Here is an 18,629-nt window from a genome sequence, read left to right on the forward strand (position 1 = left end):
GATCTTTAGCAGTCAATGCTTATAGTGTAATCTCAAAGCTTTGTTTGTGTGACTGAATGCACTTGTTCTTTTCTAGAGGGTAGAAAGTGGTCCAGTGTTATTAGGGGCCTCAAGGCGTTTTTCACCCGTAAATGCCTAGAGGCATAAAGGCGACCAGAAAAAATCTGGTTTTCAACTTCCTCTTTGCCGGTTTCTTTTACGAAGCTGCCGTCGGCATTAATAAAATCGGCGGTGTTCTCTTCGGTTTTGGATTAAAATCCAGTGTTGTCCTCTGAATCAGCAACAGGATTTTTTGCCTTGAGACAATTTAGGGCTTTCGCAAGCAGAGGAAAACGGCGGAAGGATCAGTTTGTAGCTGGAACCTCTCTTCTTTCGGTTCCTGAACAATCGGAACGCCGATTCTTTAGCCGGAATTCTAGCGAAATTAAAGAATCCGACTGCTGTGTGTTCCAATTGCATTAACCTTTGTTTAGGAAATTTCTGATCTTGGATTTGGTCATGGGGAATCCGTCAAGCGCTCTAAATCATCGTCTCTGCTTGGTCTAGTAGTGGTCATTGCTTCTAACAAGGTCAGTGTCTCGTTCTCTCACAGTCACAGTCTATTTTAATTTCATGACAGGGTCTTTAGTTTAATCTTGGGTTTATTTTTGTTGTGATCTTATTACATTGTACACACATTATCTGCCTTAGGTGCTTACCTTAGCTTTAGTTCACGTTTACTTTAGTATAGTTTGGTTTAATCGCTGTTTGGATAGATGAAAATGAAAGGATTTTAATATATGAAAAGGAAAACAAACGAAAAATAATTGTTTTTTTTGTACATATTAAACATTTCTCAATAAGGTTTTCATCAAAAACAGACCCTATATACTCTAGGAGAACGAGGAATTTGGTGCGAGCTTTGGCTCTCATGTCTCATGGATGGTAGAATGAAATACTTTTCTTCATAAACATTCATTTGCCAAACCAACGGAATTAACTCATTCTTGCTCATTGAAATTAAAAAGCCAAATGCCTTGTAATCTTTTACACAATTTTTTCGTGGATGTCAACTACATTTTCCCTCCCAGCAAGTGGCAAGGAGGTAGGGTCTTGAAATGATTTTCTAATAAATCTTGGTAGCTCACTATCTATATTTTTTCCACCTTTGTCTATCATTTTGATTGATGTCTCGAATTTAACAATTATCTTTTTTGGGTATGGGCCTCTGTTTTTGCAGATAACTACCAGACAAGCTTCTGTATTGTATCAGCCGAAACGTCAAAGTCTGCATTTTATAACATTATCATCTTGAGTTAGAAACTCTTTTTTTGAAACAAGTCAGAGTTCGAAGCCCAAGATCCATATCATATCTGAACGAACGTGTGGCCTTCTATTAATGCCCCTTGGGAAGAAAACCTCTGGACCAACTTTATCATTAAGTAATAGGCCTGAGAGTGCATCTCGAGCCAACGTTGGGGTGTCGTGAACCTAATGAACATGTAGCCTTGTCTTTGTCTTTTGGGGTGTCGTGAACGTTGGTTTTTTCTTTGTAAAAGAAAAGAAGAAAAGTAGAAGTTCTCCCTCAATCTTTTTATCTCTACGTCTATTTTCGACCGTTGCACCAATACCCTTAGCTCGAGCTTCAAGCCTTCAAATGTGGATGGTAAACACCAGCAACCCCATGTTTTTCAAGTTGACTGATCATTCAACTTGAGTTTAAGAGTTTTTGGTACAAATAGGCCCTAAGGTTAAAGTTTTATGCAAATCAAAAATAACTTTTTCCTTTTCTAATTTATGGCTAAATGGTAGCTCCTAAGTGCAAACTTTCCTCAAATTATTTGGGAGGCCTCGTAGTGAACAAATGGTCACTTGCCTTGTCCGGTTTAATTTTAAGGTGACACTTATTAAGGTAAGGTAAGTTGACAGATACTTGTATTGATGGATCCTTTTAGCTCGAAGGGCATAGTATAGTTAGTTAGATTAATGGACCTGCGAAAGTTTAATTGTTAGTTCGATTTCAAGGAATGTTATTATTATGAACTTCAATGGTAGGTGTATGGTACTTAGTTAATGAATGTTTTACCTCTATTCGGATTTAAGTATCACTCTCCCCACTCCTAAAAAATTAAAAAATTAAGGTTCACTTCTGGATTTTATTTCAACTTTTACCAGTTCTGACTCGAACCAAACCCATATGGGTCAGGATTCTTTAGTCCCCACGCTAGTGGGACGCCATTATAGGGAGCGGTTCTAGTTTTCCTTCGGGATAAGATCCGAACCGTTCGCAGTCCCGCAGCTAGCAGACACGACAACCCTAGCCACGGTGCCGACGAGTAAAGGAAAAGAGACCGTCTAACTCTTGAACGTTTAGTAAAACCGCAGCGGCTTGATGAGCGATAGGCGGTAAGCATGACGAGGCCCGAGATGGTCTCGTACCCATTGTTTTGAATCTCTTCCCTCTTCCTTATTTCAGCCATAGCCTACCACCGTCACCTCCTCTTGCGCCATTTCTCCTCCCATCTGTGACAAGGTCTTTCTTTCTCTCATGGATAGTATCTCTTATTGGTTGTTTTCTGATGGCATGTTATGTTCTTTTCCACTGGGTCTTATGATGGAAGTGTGTGACGGGTTCCGTTATAGAAGTGTTTTAACGATTTAGCTTTTCTGCCGTTATGTAGATTTTCCTAAGAAACGCGATTGTAAGGGCACCAAATTCAGTTCAGTGCACGATGGTGGATTCTAAGACTGTTGGTTCTTGTGTTTTCTCCGTGCTAGATGCTTTTGTTCTCTGTTATTATTATTATTATTTTTTTTTTCTAGAGGACATGTGCTTCATCCCGTGACCTTGTGTACAGTGTTTGCTCCGTTTGACTCTATGGCGGTATGCGCTGTTTCCTATTATGAATATTGTATTGTGTGATCGTTTTATTTAACTGTGTAGGTTTGAGCCAAAGGTTTTACTTGGTATGGTTATGGCTACGCCTCTGTGAGATGAATTAGAATGATGCTTTCTCCGAGCTTTACGCCTCACACTTGGAATGCTAGTCCTATTGCACGATCTATCTGCTTGTATTAGATGATATTACTAATAGTTGCCGATGAAGTCTCATTGTCATTAATGTCATCTCTGCTTGTGCATCTCTTTCCGTTTCTTTTGCTTGCTTTCTTGTCTTCTAAAAAACTTTCAGTTTCAAAGTCATATTTAGTGATGGCATTTTTCTCCATCACAGAAGCTGTTGATAAATATGAAATAGGTAACGTAAACCGAATTTTATTTGTTTTGATGAAAATGCTTAATGCTTATTACACATTCCATATATATGTGCGTGTGTGGAGTAGATTTAATATTTAACGGTTTACCAGACTGGGTGACTTGCAGTTAGACAAGGATCTGTTCATTTTCTCAAATGCGATGGTATTATTCAACTTTCTGACAGGCTGTAAATAACTATATGACATTTCCTGTATGAATGTAAATGCAGCGGAAGTTTTTAAATAGCTAGGTTGAGACACTGATGAGTGTAACTTCTATGTTGTCTTTATATCTTAAAGTGCAGTAACAAAGTGTTTTAACTCTTAATGGGGTAGTTTTTGGAAGGCTTCCTTTAGTTTATTTTGCTTCATCAGTTTCTTTCATAGAATTTTTGATATCATGAGTGGCAGGACTGGTGAATGACTAATAGTCTGAAGAAGAATATTTTGGCTTTTCTTGCTTTAGTTTTTAATAATTTTGCTATCTGATTCAGATGCTAGGAAAAATGCCGTTAGTGCAGCATTTGTAATACTATTGCTTACCCTGAGTTCTCTGACTGCAGGCTGTTTCCTGCCATTTGAAAATATACTTTTTTTTGTGAACCATGATTTCACATATTTCTTCCAACAATTGCTTGATTCAAGTATGGCATGGGGACCTGCATCAAAGTGCCATTTGTGCTGCTCCATCCTTTTGCAGTGCCATTGAGTTTCCAGCTGCGGTTGCAGGGGCAAATACTACATGTTCCAAAGCTGTCAGGTGCCAAGCTGCTCCAACTTTCCAACTGCTTCTCTTGCCTTATTATATGGAAGTATTTAGCAGTTTTACCTTATGCAAATATATGTTGTCCCAACCATTTTCATATGTGTTCCTGTGTCTTCTTTCTTCTCTTCTAAGAGCAAATCCCATGCTTTTTATTTTTGTGTGCATACTTGTTGCTAGCCCACTCTAGCTAAATTGGCAGACTTGTCTATTCAGTCCTGTGGTACTGTTATATACAGGTGATCTTAAGTTGGTTAAACGACAAACTTTATGTGTTACATGAAATCCTTTGGTCTATCAGGTGAACTAATTCATTTTAGAAATTTGAGGTTCGTCTACTACAGTGATATTTTTTACGTTTTTCTAGTCTTTGTCATCCAGTTTTCTTTGTACGGTGTATTGGAAAGCTCCACTTGTGATGGCAATATTTGTTTTCTTTTCTAAAGATAGCTTCCATGTGACGATAGGGGATCTATGTGTATCCTGATTAATGGAATGTTTATAGATTGATTAGACATTGAGGGTGGCTTATTCTATTGGAGATGGTTAACAAATCTCATAATGGTAAATTTTGGTTTGAACGATTTGGGCTGAATGACTATTCGTCACTTTTTCAACTGGGTATGGGTTCTTTGGGAAGAAACAAAATAAGTTAATGGGAAAATTTTTATGAGTCCATTGCTTTAGCTTTTATTGAGACACTAATTAGATAAATTATTGAAGAAGGGAATGGGTGTTCATCATATCACGTGTAATTGTATATTGTTAATGTGGACTTCTAAATGTAGATATGTTTTCCAAAATAATTGGTTTATGAACGCGTTTAGATTCTTTTCCTTTTCACTCATTAAATGGAAGAGCTGTTGTTTGTGGTTTGATTTTCAGTTGAATATATTTATGCCCTTTTGCAAGTAATGTTTACTTGTTCATTAATAGTTATACCAGCTCTATTTACTGCATTGATGACTGTGATCTGCAGTTCTTGCATGCTGCAAACTTAGCTCATTTTCTCTCTATGCTGGATAGTTTTATTTAGTAAACCATGACCTTCCAGGTAATTATTAATCCTTTTCTGATTCTTCAGTTTAAGGAAAAAATGGAAATCTCCAAGAGCAGCTCTCGCTACTGATTTGCACCTTCCAATGCGCAGCCTTGAAGTGAAAAACAGGTGTGTGTAGATTATTTGTTCATCTTTATTAGATAGCGTGCATTATGGACTATGGAAATGCTCTCTCTCTATCTCTCTGTCTGTCTCTCTCAACTTCTTTTATGTTGGTGAAATTCGCCTTTTGTGCAATAATTATGTCATTCATGAGAATTTCTACTAATCCAGCATATAGGGGAACAATAGGAATGCAGACCACCTGCAAGGGGAAAACTAGATCAGATGCCAAACCGTTCCATTGGCTTGTACGGTTGCAAATAAACTTTTCTTATACTGAGTGTAATTTAGATTTTTTCTTACAAGTTCAGATTGTGCTTTTCAGGACATCTGTGGATGACATTGTGAAGCTTAGATTGATCACTGCCATCAAGACACCATATTTGCCTGATGGGAGGTTTGACTTGGAAGCTTATGACTCTTTGATGCACATGCAGATATCAAATGGTGCCGAGGCTGTCATAGTTGGGGGCACAACTGGTGAAGGGCACCTTATGAGTTGGGATGAACATATTATGCTGATTGCTCACACTGTCAATTGCTTTGGTGGAACAATCAAAGTAATTGGCAATACTGGTAGTAACTCAACCAGGGAAGCAATTCGTGCGACAGAGCAGGGTTTTGCTGTTGGCATGCATGCAGCTCTTCATATCAACCCTTATTATGGAAAGACATCTATGCAGGGCCTGCTTTCTCATTTTGAGAGTGTTCTCTCCATGGGACCAGCCATTATCTACAATGTGCCTTCAAGAACTGGCCAAGATATTCCTCCTGATGTGATAAATGCACTTGCTAGGCGAGAGAATATGGCTGGGATTAAGGAGTGCATGGGAAACGATCGCATTGCACAGTACACAAACAAGGGTGTGGTTGTTTGGAGTGGTAATGATGACGAGTGTCATGATGCCAAGTGGGAGTGTGGAGCTACTGGAGTCATATCAGTTACTAGCAATCTGGTACCTGGTTTGATGCATCAACTCATGTTCGAGGGGAAGAACGAAGCTCTAAAAAAGAAGCTTCTGCCATTGATGAAGTGGCTGTTCTGTGAGCCCAACCCAATTGCCCTGAACACTGCTCTTTCCCAGCTGGGCGTGATAAGGCCGGTTTTCAGGTTGCCTTATGTACCTCTTCCTCTAACCAGAAGGTTAGAGTTTGTCAATATTGTAAGGGATATAGGCAGAGAGCATTTTGTAGGTGAAAAGGTTGTTCAGGTTCTTGATGATGAAGATTTTATTTTGATCGGCAGGTACTGATGATGTACCCTTAGCCGAAGAGTTGTGTTGTTGGCGTGATGGCATCTGTAGGATTTTGATGGCCCATTTACTTACTGCCGCTGTCCTGTACTTTTATCAGATCAATGAATCTCATTAGTTGGTGATAATTGCAGTTGGCATTTAACTACTTTGGCCCTCAGTGTACCTTTATCAGCTACCCACCCGACTTCACGATGGGATTCACCTCCCGTATTGCTGCTAGTGTTGGTTTTTCTATACGGCCTTTGCAGTTTGTGAGCTTATCTCGGAATTAGCTGAGCAGACAAGCACGACGCCTCTCTGAGTCTCTGCTAGGTTCAATTCTCCGGAATGGCTTTACTGGTACTGTAAGTCTCGTGGAAGACGAATATTGGCAGCTTAAGATAAACCTGGGATATCCTTATTAATTATTTATTTTTAGTTTTTTTTTTCCTTTGAAAGTTTAGTTCCAACTTTTTGCCTTGTTTTGGCCGATAAATGTTCTGGTAATACGTAAAATACAACAATTGAAAAAACAATATGTTTGTAATTTTTCGAATGTATTTCAATTATATTTCTTTACAAAATAAATGGCCATTAAAGATGAGAGTTTTGTACCTTTTCGTGATCGGAATCATTTACATATAGTATAAGAGCGCGAGAAAATTTTTGCATCTCCAGTTTATTTTTTAATAGAGTTTTAGACATGTAAATGAATTTTTCCGAAAGGGTTTCCTTCAAAATTGAAAAGCCTTCAATATTCCAACAATATCATCAGATTTAGGGTATTGTTTCTCATGAAAAATGTGAAAAAAAACTTAATAAAAGAGTGTACTTGACCGTTTGTAAGAGGCAAGCTATCATCATTTGGAGGACTTACTTAGTACATCCTTCAACTCAATATGAGTTATTGGTACATCCAATATGATTTATTGGTACATCCTTCAATCATATCCTTCAACTCAATATGATTTATTAGTACATCCTTCAACTCAGTATCACACAGATAGTGTTTGCAGTAGTCTAGATTAATAACTTCAGGAATTGAATTGAGGACACGTACGACCCGGGTAATGAAAGAATGTACCTGCATTTTAATATTTTTAACTAATGAAAACAAAATTATTTTAAAAAAACATTTTTTTTTTGTATATGCAGTTAATGTTAATTTTAGGGAAAATAATCATTTGTCTTTTTAATTGCAGATTTAGTTGAGCTTTCACTTAGAAAATAAGAGATTATCCACAGGTTCTACTTCTGGATTCCTAGCTGAAGGATTAGGCCCACTTGCATTCAACTTCACTTTGTATGAATACGGAAAAATTCTCGAAATATTTCCCCTGCAACCTTCAGAAATGGTATCGTGTTCAACAAAGCGAAGACTGTTAATCTTGCCTTTTGAAAGCCGAAAAGGGTGTTTCAACACCTAGAATTGGCTCCCTTTCAGAATTCCCTTTCACTCAGGTTCATGAACGGACCGAGCTTAATTTATTAAATAGCTCAAACCCTATTGATGTTCCTGGTGACTCGAGACTGAGTCAACTGATAATGAACATAGCTTGAACAGTTCGTTTTATACAATGACCCGAGTACGAACTTATTCAAGCTCGAGTTTGATGTTAAGAAAAGTTGATTTTGCTCATGAATCAATACGAATTGACAAAAAAATTTAAAATCTACCCTGCTGAACCAAGTTAAATCAAGTGCGGTATGAGCTGAATTGGTTCAGGCCATGAGCTACCTGGTTAAATTCCCAACTCTACTTTTCACCTTGTGATTTCATAAGCTTTTCTAACATCGCAGGTTATACATATAAAAAAAGAGCACAACTCGTGATTCTTCAGTATCGTTCGTGAAAGTAATCATTACCCTTTTTTCGCTAATACCAGACTAATGTAACTTGCAAACTGAGAACGTCGGGAAGGGATACGAAAAACATGGCTGGGCATTGAGACAATTCATAATAGGATCCAGTCGCATGTGCTATGTGAGATGCTTTTTATGATTTTATTCACATTTTCCAATGTCTCAGATGTCAGCTTCAGTGTACACATTTCCACATTTCTAAACATCTTTTCAATCGTCACTTAGCAAATCAGTTAGTGATACTTTTAACTGGTGATCACAATAAACCAAGATAGTGGAACATATACAAAACCCATCAGCAACTCTTTGCTATTCCTTAACAGCAGATCAAGAACCAGTTGCTAGACTTAACTGTTAAATTTGAAGTTCAAACTTATGCGCAACTGGTCAGTGGTATTTGACACAGTGGTGCTACATTAGAAGTTGGATTAGATTGGCTGCAAGAACAGCTCAGCAACTACATGTTACATAAACATTCTTTTGTCACTAACCCAAAAACCACTACTCTCAGTGGTGGTGATTGTAACTAACTACATCAGTACCTTTTAGTCACTGTTCATTTAAGTTGCTTCAAGCTTTAAGCAATCAGTCAGTAAGCTTAAGCTCGTGAAATGATGAACATACAGAAACTTGTGGTGAATTACCCCCTTGAACTTCCAGAATATTTGGAGAATCTGATGGTGTTGCCTTCAAAAGCTTTGCCGTACAGTGCTTGGCTATGTCATCAGCATAAATCACATCTTCTATCAAGGAGACAATATTGTATGCCAGACTCTCCAAGACTCTAGAGTAGCTCTCAAGAACTGCTTGCCCAACATCCTACAAAATGGAACGCAGAAAGTCAGTGAGAGTCAATGAATGTCAGATACAATGGCAAACTGGCAACTATCAAGAAAATAAATCATTGGTTTAAGTCCCAGAAGTGATGGTATTTAAAAGAAAATATTCAACTCACTCTGCCCAGTGCTGGTGAACTGTCATTGGTTTGAGTCCCAGAACTGATGGTATTTAAAAGAAAATATTCAACTCACTCTGCCCAACGCTAGCATGGTGAACTGTGTGGTACAGCATCAGACAGTCCTCTAGGGATAATTATTAAATCAAGGCGAAATATTTTGAGTGGTCAGTTTCAGTTGATTGTCATTTATGAAACAAATCAGTCAAGTAACGGGTGTTTAAGCACGAGAAGAGTCAAGGTTCACTGCTTTCTCTGGAGAACAGGCCTGAAGTTCACACAGCTGGACAAGTGCCGCTTATAGACTTAAGATGAATCTATTTGGTGCAATCCAACAACCAGAGCCACATGAGACAGTAACTAATAGCTACACAGCAACATTGTAATAAATCTAAAGAATGATGTGACTTCATTACCTTATTGTACTGGATCTTGCTTGTGTCCAAACTTGTCTGAGACAGTCCAGGGCATCTCTGCTTCAAGCAAAGAAGCAAGCTCTTAGCCCTGTCAATGAGCATCTCCATTTTATCTCCATCAACCATTAAATCTTTCACCATATCCCAAGAAGATTTAGAATAAGTCAGAGAACCTTTACGCTTCCATACATATATTGAAGCCTCAACTTTGTTCGCAATGTCCAGAGCATTGTGATCGGATGATAAATCAACACAACCAAGAATATGACCAGGGGAGAAATGATCTGGATCCGTAATGTGTTTGTAGATAAATTCACCCAATGTGGCTTTCCCAGTCTGCACACATGTCAAGAGCATGAGTGCATGTTACAAGACCAACACTTGTTCAAACAGTCTTGTTAAGAATCCAGCTAATTCACAAATTCCGAAAAAGTAAGTTACAAATGTGGCAAAGAATAGGTCATCTACTTCTATTCTGATCATTCATACAGCACAAGTATCTTTATTCTCATCATTCTAAAATAAGTCCTGCATTTTTGTTTCTCATCATACAGCACAAGTAGCAATCTACACGTACAAAAGAACAAACCTTCGGTAGAGTCTCCAGATATGATTCAGGAACTTCCATATCAGAAAGAATGCTACTGTTGGTGGTCATGGCAGCTTTAAGAATTTGGTTTGCACAGTCACGTTTGTGTTGCAACTGCTTCCTTGATTTCTCTGAGAGGCCACGAGGAGGAACTCTTGGAGTTGGGAGCCACCATTTCTCCTCTTGTCTAGGAGTCATTTGCCCTGTCTCATGATAAGATGGCACACTTGCTTGATCTACATACCAAAACTCTGCATTGCTAAAACTATCCAAGATATCCTGCTTAAGAAAAAGAAATTAGAAATTAAACATACATGTGTGTGTGTTGTGTGCATATAGCATCTGCATTATGAAATCAAGCAATATAAATGTATCGTAGAACTGAAGTTGAATTATTGACTCATTTTGAGACCATGTATGCCTTTAGAATTTCAAACCATTTTCAGCAAGAATATGGAGTGAATGTGGCTTACAAGAAGCATTGTATCCAGTTTTTGAAGTGCAGGAAGATGCATCAGAATATCTGATCTAGGTCGACTGGTCATCACCTTCAAGAGAAATACAACTCTGTGATGAGAATACAGTTTTGTAAACATTTGTTGATGGAAGTTCTTGAAAACTAGTTCTGCAACTTACTACCTCTTGTTTTTTGCCATCTGGAAGATCTTGCCAGTCAGGAACAAATTCAACTATGTAGTCACAAACTGACAGGAGGCATTCCATCTCTCTTTTCCACATCAACCTCTTCTCAAGATTTAGAGGTTCCAACCTGTAGAGTTGCCCAAAAGCAGTTGCTGTACAGAACAAAATTCATAGTTACTCTATACTTCCGGAAAAGGTATATGAAAAGTATACAATGCAATGTAAGCAATATGGAGGGAAATGTTGAGTAATGGAGTTGTCAGGCTACCATATTCAAGCACATCATCTTTATAAATATGCATCAAACGGAATGCAGTCTGCATAAGAAAAAAATAATTTTGATGCCAAAACAGGGTTTAGAGGCTTTTTTGCTGTTAATAACCGATCTCACTTATCAGTTGAGCTTCAAATGGCTCTAAGCGAACCTACAGTAATCAAATGCTCAAGTGGCTAATGTCCTAATTGAAATCTAAAATCAAAGAGTTTTAAGTCTACAAACAACATGTTAGCTTAGCAACTTAAGCAACTAGTACAAGCAGCAGGAGCTTGAATTTGCCATCTTCCTGTGAAGTTGTTTCAGAAGAAGAAAAATGCAATCCTTAAGAAGCAGAAGAGAGTTTGACGGCTAGACCAGAAAGATTGGTGATGGCATTTGAAATGGCCACAGCTGTGCAGACTCCTTTCCCACCACCTGACATGTCCTCTCCAAGCAGCAGTTTCGCGAACCTTTCTTTCATCAAGTCATATTTCTCTTCTTCTGGAGCCACAAACATAAACAGTAATATTTAAGAATAATATACAACACATAGAACTGAAATGCATGACTATGGCCTCCCATGGCGGAGACAGGAAACTTAGGCTGAGGGGTACTAATTTAAGAACACTCATATCTTTAAGGGCACCTCTATATATAAATAAGCAAAAAAACTGAACGCGTTATATGACAATAAAGAACTTTTATGGGGCTGATGTCAGCTGCCTACATTTGGCTCCATCACCAATGGCCTCTAGGAGTACCTGCACAAAGCTAATCAGTTGTGCTCAAGTTCCATTTGATTCAAAGAGTTCATCAAGTTTAACAGATATTTTCCTGTGAAGTTCTGTTATTGATAGCAAATTAAACAGGTAAACTAGTACAATTTTTTGGCAAATTTTACACAACTAGAACTACCTGCACAAAGCTAGTGCTTCAATGACAAATAAAAGGGAATGCTACAAAATCTTCTAAACTAACAACCATCAAACATCCAAGAGTTGTTTAGCAAATATTGTGAAAGCAAATAATGAAACGTAAGCAAAAAAAAAAAAAAGGAAAAAAGACTAAGCATTTAACTTTGATGTTTGAATCACAAGAGAAGCACATAACTTGCAAGCACATAACTTGCAAAAATTACCGATGTAGGAAATAGACAAACACAGAATATTATTTTACTGGACTTTTAACTTATGATGTCTGGAAGGAAGAAAATTTGTCCCATCAATGAAGGTCAGATGTTAATATCTGGTAGACTGGCATGTAACAGCACTTGGGGATAAAAATTTTAGTCAGTCAATTTTCTTGAATTTTTTCTCCTTTGGATTGTCTCACTGTAAAATGATCATGCGAAGTAATGCAGTAATAATAAATCAGCTAAACGAGATAAGCTAAATTTCAATATGCTTTGTTCACAACATTTAAAAATAGAAGCTACTTGAGCAGAGACCAGTTGCCATAACAGTGTCTGAGGATGAAACTTTTCTATTTTGCAAAGTTAATATTTTTGATAACTGCAGGGCGATCAGGTAATATCCTAGAAATAAACAAAAAGCTCTTATTATTATAATTTACATGAACATAAAAGATCAACCTAACTCTTCAGAAATATTCTCAGGACAATGAGAAATCACACTAACTCCTTCAAAATATTTCTTAGAAATACACTGTTTTCAATATTAGTTTATTTTACACTAGGAAACTTCTTTCAAGAACATCATTATCCAGAAGTCCAGTAGCACGACAAATCTTAAGTCCTAGACTAGCGAGCCAGAATCACCAAGTTATGAAAAACTAGAGAAGGTATATGGAAATATGTTTTACCAAAGTAATCAGCTTGTCGTTCACTATATTTTTCATCCAAGACACGTTCTCTTAGCTTCATAGACATTCTCATCAAGCTGGCTCCTCCCCTGCTGGCAGACCTACGATTTGGCCAGGCTAGCCAAGGAGATCGGTCGGGACTGCTGATATCGTCATTAGTGAATGTGGAGGTTGAAGTTTGTGAATTTGTTCTGCTGTATCCATAAGCCTCAGAACTCAGCACCGAAAATCCACTATCAGTATTCAAACGATCAAGCTTTTCCCCTTCAGCAATATCATAATCTTGTTGATAATTCTCCTCCAAAGACGCCATCTTAATCCCCGGACTTGATCTGTATAATGTAGCCTGAAATTTGTACACCAAATTCCCAAGAAATCCAATTATTAGAATAGTTAGTGGTTCTCAGAGATCCCTTTTCTCTTTTCTAACATAACCACAAGGATAGAAGACGAGTAACATGGTTTCCAAGTTAGCGAGTCATGAAAAACAACCAAGAAAGAAAAAAGAATCTGACATGAACAAGCCGATCAGATGCAGGCTTCTAAAGAGCGAACTTGCTAAAGGGCTTAAATGAAGTTAGAGACACCAGGGACCATCAGTTACAGACAAATAGATGATTCGTATCTGCAAGTTTATGCCATAAATATTTTTAGTCTACACTAGCTGCAGGCCATGAATGAGTATGCTTCAGACAGATACTTCGATTTTCCTCCAAGCTTTTCACAGTATCTAAAACCGCACAACGAATTGCCAGAATAGCAGTACACTTTACATTTCTGGATCGCTCAAACTTTCCGAAATCAAGCAAACAAATCGTGCAAAGAAGATGAAATTACTTTCTCTTCTTCTTACGATAAAGTGCTACAGTACAAAGTGGCACCTTGTCCACAACATCCCAGAATCGGGCAAGGAAAAAGGGAGAAATTAACAAATTACTCAATAAGACCTCAATGCTAATCTCTCTACGTTCATGACCAGCATGCATAACATTTAAGGAAAACCAAAGTTTGCTTAAAGAACTTGAGAGGCAGATCTTAACATGCTCAGCGAGGCTTAGAAATTATGATGGCGCGAATCAACAATCTGAGCTTCCAAAGAAAGTGAATTCTCTGAAGTTTCACCACATTTAAGAAATACCAAATAAAACTCTTGCAAGACCCACAAATCTATTACCATGGCGGTATCAACAACCCTGATCTTCTACCGAGAGAACGCAACCTTCTCAAAAACATCACATTTCAAGAGTACCAAACAGAACTCCCGGTCCTTTTCGGCTAGAAGAAAACTTTGAGCAACCAACTTCGTCATTCCAAACATGCAGACATAAAAAGGGGGGAATTTGGAGGGAAACACAAGGGTTCTGAAGGCTCAAAAGAAAGAACTACTGAGAATAAGATAGTTAAATTTGAAAAAAAAAAAAAAGATGTCACTTTCCTTTGCGCCCTTTACCTTTCTATATCAAGTTCAAATTCGAACAGCGACCAGTGACCATCCCCACCTTCTTTCCCAATAAAAGCAATCACGAACAAGTATCCTTTTTCTTTATTTTTCTTCTTTTTCCTTCCTCTTTGCCCTCCCCTTCTTCTTCCTCTACAGCAAAGGACTATAAACTAGCCGTTGGTGCATATCGCAACAGCAAGTATTTTTCACCCTACCTTTCTCTTTCTCAGCCTTCAATGAACCGAAAGGTCGCAACGTAAAAGAAAAGAAATTTAGCCGTTGAAGGAGTAATGAAATGCCAGAGAGCTTGAGCTTAAGCACTCGAGAATCCTCTTTGCAGGCACCAAGTGAGAGAGCTCGCCAACGGTCAATAGACGCTAGACTTAGCCGTTAGATTCAGCGGGAAGACATAAACCTTAGTTGGCCATTCTGTAGCCCGCCATTGAATTCGCAGAGAAATGTAGAGAGAAAGAGAGAGAGAGAGGGAGGGAGGAGGGACAAGAAGAGAGTGGCGGAATCCAGGGAGTGGCCGGGCCATATGGGAGGAAAGCCTTGGCGGGACCTACCAGTCGTATTAGGGTTTTTCCTTTTTTTTTCTTTTTCTGTTTAACAGCTTTTAATTTCTAGCTGTTATTGACTTTTGCGGCCTCGCCATATTGTACAATTATGAACGAAAAATTACCCAATTGCACTCGCAGAAGGTCCGCAATAAATGGGTACAGGTAAGGGCAAGCTAAAGTAAGGACAGAAGTGTAATTTTATGACTGATTTCCTGCCGCCGTCTGTGAGTCATGGGCCCGGACCTACTCTCCTTCACAGGCGCCGCTGTTAACGGGGCCTTTTTTAGTCGTTACTTGAGTTTATCCCTTTTAGCTAAAAAAATAATTAATTAACTAATTAATAGAATTAGTTAAATAAATAAATGTCCACCCTATTGGCTTCTGATTTTATATGAATTATGAATTCATGAAAAAAGTCCTAATTTAGAAAAAATAATTAAGCGTTATATCTTATATTGTGTGATTTTGATGCTTATTAATATGTTATGGGTGGTTGGTTGGTCCCGAATCAAGATCTGCAGAAAGGAGTTTTGGACTTTTGGTGACGTTTAAAGTGCGCTGTCTATTGTCTTGCCTTTTTCTTACTGGAGGTAAGTGGGGCTTTGGATATTTGAACTCTTTGACCTATTTCAAATTGATGACGCTGAACCCACTCCTTATTTTGAGTTTCCAATCCAAATTAGATAGATCTAAAATGGCTAAGTGGATTTGGAGGAGTAACAGATTACCAATCGAAAGCTTATCTATTATGGCAATAGACCAATTATTGACCAAGCCTATTGCCCATCTCCATAAATCTAATGAATGAACCAAAAAATTACCTTTGCAATCAAGTTTAACACAATCTGGTTGCCATTTTATGGGTTCAGTTCCAAGTGCTTGTGTGTGTGTGTGTTTTTTTTTTGTCTACTTCCATTTGAAAAATAGACAAGTTGCATTTATGTATGTATATATAAAAGAAAGAGAGTTTTCTATACATGCACGCAATATTCCACGTTTAGCCTTTAACGCAGTAAATATTAACGGTTTGAAAGTTATTAATGTCTGCAAAGAATTACAAATCATGCACGCCTACTAAGTGTTTGCCGGCCCTGAATAGTATATAAATAAATGTCAAGAACTCTGCAATTAATTAATGCCCATAAAGTAAAGCTCTACGCAGACATGCTACACTCGGATACAAAGAAATTATCGAGACGATGGGAAGTTAATGTTCCTAAAGAAGTTGAACTTCTCTACGCCTATGGTGAAGGAATTTATCAAGCATATATATATTTTGAGTTATGCAAGAAATCAGAGGTAAAGATTGGACCAAGAAATCAAAGCTGGTATAAGCCTATTTTATATTTTTTAATAAAAACACTTAAAAATATTTTAAATTTAATACTCTAAGTGGACGAGCCCACGGAAAAGCTGATGACAGAAATCGGCAGGGTTTTGCAGTAAAGGGAGTGGACAAAAGCCTGTAAGCAATGAGGAAGCGACTTTATATCGATTCTGGCACCGCATACAAAATAAATAAAAGGAATTGAATGTTGGTTGAAACTGCAGCTCGTCTTTTCTATCTGTGCACGTCAGGAGGAGGATTGAAGAGCACTCCCGAAAGCATTTATTAAATGTCAATGCCTCTCTCTTCATTATTGTCTTTGAAAACAAAAGACCACGGTAAGCAGAAGACACAACACTTCTCTCTCTCTTTCTTTCTCTGATACAAAGATTTACTGTTGATATTTTTATTTGCCCCGAGAAGATAATCTGCTGTTCTGATCTTTAATATCTGTCAGGAATGCCGAGATTAAACCGAACATGGTGTTAGATTTGCATGAGAAACATTATCTTCTAAGGCTCCTAAGGAACTGTGCTATATAATGTAATCTAAGACTTAAAAATTACAAGTTCTTCGGTTTTGCATCAGATAAGCTCTTTTCTAATTCCAGTTATCTGATGCAAAACCGAAGAACTTGTAACGAATGGAAGGCAAGATCCCAATTACAGTTTTTTTCCTTTTCTGTCTAAAGGATTTGTAGATGAACAGTAGATGAGTAGATGGAATGGTTCAAGGACAAATAGAATCCATGGTGAAGGGGAACACAAATTCCAGTTGTTAGATGTTGTGTCAATTAAATAATGGGAAGGGGAGATCTCGGTGACAACGTGTTCAGATCTCGGGCATTAAATTTTTCTTTGTCTTCACGTTGGCAGAAGCTTGTTCATGGAAGATGATAAAGATTCCAAATGAGAGAAGAATCGTGGTGATCATCAGTGCTTCCCATTTTCTCTCTCTCTCTCTCATTTTTCATGCATGTCGGTGGTTGCATTGAATAACACCAGTGTCAATGATTAGAACCAAGCTCTCTTTCTCTCTCTCCCCATGTTGGTTCCATTAATTGGGTTGAAGCTTGCACGTTCTCATATCCTAAGCCACAGAATTGAAGATTTTCGATATTCTTCGGTATGTGGAGTACTCGGACATAAAATATCATATCAGTATAAAAGAATAAGGAAACTGGCTAGTTTAAAAAATATATATGGACGGATATATATTCTCCCAAAGAAGAAGTCATGAACTCATGATTGGTATCAAAATAAAAGCATGGGAGTACGAATCAGATGAAGGAAACATTTAAAATCTGATAATTAATGGTTTAATTGTCGATCGAGAAGTGGAGAAGAAAAGAGGAAGAAGATGGTAATGCTTTTATGACAAAGGGTGAGCTTATCCGTTCACGTGAATCCTCACGGTGAACTCTTCCAAGAGGACGTGATCGAATGCCATGTACTGTTAAATTTCAACCATACAGACGGAGATGGCTTTTTGCCTGCCTTGATTGGACGTCCCAGAGAAAAGGGACCTCAACTCATTTCAGCTCGGACCTACTTTGGCATGGGATGCATGTGCCCTGCACCACCTCCGGACGTCGATTTCACAATCTTATTCACAAGAACGGAGAGAAAGATGATTGCATCATGTTAGCAGCAGGAGAGTGGCTGGTAGGCGGACCGTCTCCATTTCGAATCTTCATCGATATGCAAAGTTAAATTCTAGTGGCGTGTGTTACTTGAGGTATCGAAAGCAAACATACATCCAAAGGGAATGGAGAAAGAGTAAGGATTTCATCCTTATTGTTGGACGGTAGAACAAAATATTTCTCCTACTCACCCAATGAACTTAGATCCTATTAAATCTAATCAAGTGATCTGATTTTGATCCCGAAGTTCCAAACAAAGTCGAACAAGGTAGTGTTGAATGCGAAACCGATGTATATGTTTTGGTACTGGACCCATCGAAAGGTTGTTAACATTAAATACTCTATCTACACGTGAAACTTTTTTTTTGGATCTGGATTTTGATTTGAATCCGAAGTATACCTCAATGAATGTAATTATTCCAATTTAATCTGATTGTATATGGTTCATCCCCCGGCATATAATTTTTCGCAAGCACAAAGTGTACTTTCTGTGGGTTCAAAAGTATTCCGTCTGAAAAACAACTCATCATATATCATTTTTTTTTATTTAATTTCTCTTCTAATAGGAAAGAAGTTTGGTCGAAATGAATTAAAATGTTTCTTCTATAATTGATCAATAATATATATGTATATGTAAGCATTTTTGAATCATGTGGATTTGTACTTTCTCCTAAACAAAGGCATGCTTGGGCCAACAAATCCTACTCAATGAAGGGAATTGGA

At 37.9% G+C, this 18,629-nt stretch overlaps 2 protein-coding genes across 4 annotated transcripts; one reads left to right on the forward strand and one right to left on the reverse strand.

Annotated features, from left to right (window-relative positions):
- The first annotated feature begins 2,262 nt into the window (after positions 1 to 2,262).
- On the forward strand, positions 2,263 to 6,540 carry LOC116253631 (4-hydroxy-tetrahydrodipicolinate synthase, chloroplastic-like). 2 transcript variants are annotated; one of them, XM_031628560.2, is made up of 4 exons: positions 2,263 to 2,385; positions 3,798 to 3,994; positions 5,082 to 5,165; positions 5,485 to 6,540. In XM_031628560.2, exons 2-4 carry the CDS (start codon positions 3,840 to 3,842, stop codon positions 6,410 to 6,412), a joined length of 1,167 nt encoding a protein of 388 aa, XP_031484420.1. In that variant the 5' UTR covers positions 2,263 to 2,385; positions 3,798 to 3,839; the 3' UTR covers positions 6,413 to 6,540. The 2 variants fall into 2 exon arrangements, with proteins under 2 accessions (XP_031484420.1, XP_031484418.1); XM_031628558.2 differs by having other exon boundaries at positions 2,324 to 2,512.
- Positions 6,541 to 8,584: 2,044 nt separating this feature from the next.
- Positions 8,585 to 14,895, reverse strand: LOC116252831 (rop guanine nucleotide exchange factor 3-like). 2 transcript variants are annotated; one of them, XM_050077484.1, is made up of 8 exons: positions 14,387 to 14,895; positions 12,937 to 13,282; positions 11,491 to 11,616; positions 10,857 to 11,011; positions 10,691 to 10,765; positions 10,218 to 10,496; positions 9,629 to 9,964; positions 8,585 to 9,076 (listed from the first exon to the last, which is right to left on the reverse strand). In XM_050077484.1, exons 2-8 carry the CDS (start codon positions 13,247 to 13,249, stop codon positions 8,843 to 8,845), a joined length of 1,518 nt encoding a protein of 505 aa, XP_049933441.1. In that variant the 5' UTR covers positions 13,250 to 13,282; positions 14,387 to 14,895; the 3' UTR covers positions 8,585 to 8,842. The 2 variants fall into 2 exon arrangements, with proteins under 2 accessions (XP_049933441.1, XP_031483254.1); XM_031627394.2 differs by lacking the exon at positions 14,387 to 14,895 and adding an exon at positions 14,111 to 14,359.
- Between the last annotated feature and the right edge of the window lie 3,734 nt (positions 14,896 to 18,629).

The sequence above is a fragment of the Nymphaea colorata genome, chromosome 4 (assembly GCF_008831285.2).
Source record: "Nymphaea colorata isolate Beijing-Zhang1983 chromosome 4, ASM883128v2, whole genome shotgun sequence".
NCBI lineage: Eukaryota > Viridiplantae > Streptophyta > Magnoliopsida > Nymphaeales > Nymphaeaceae > Nymphaea > Nymphaea colorata.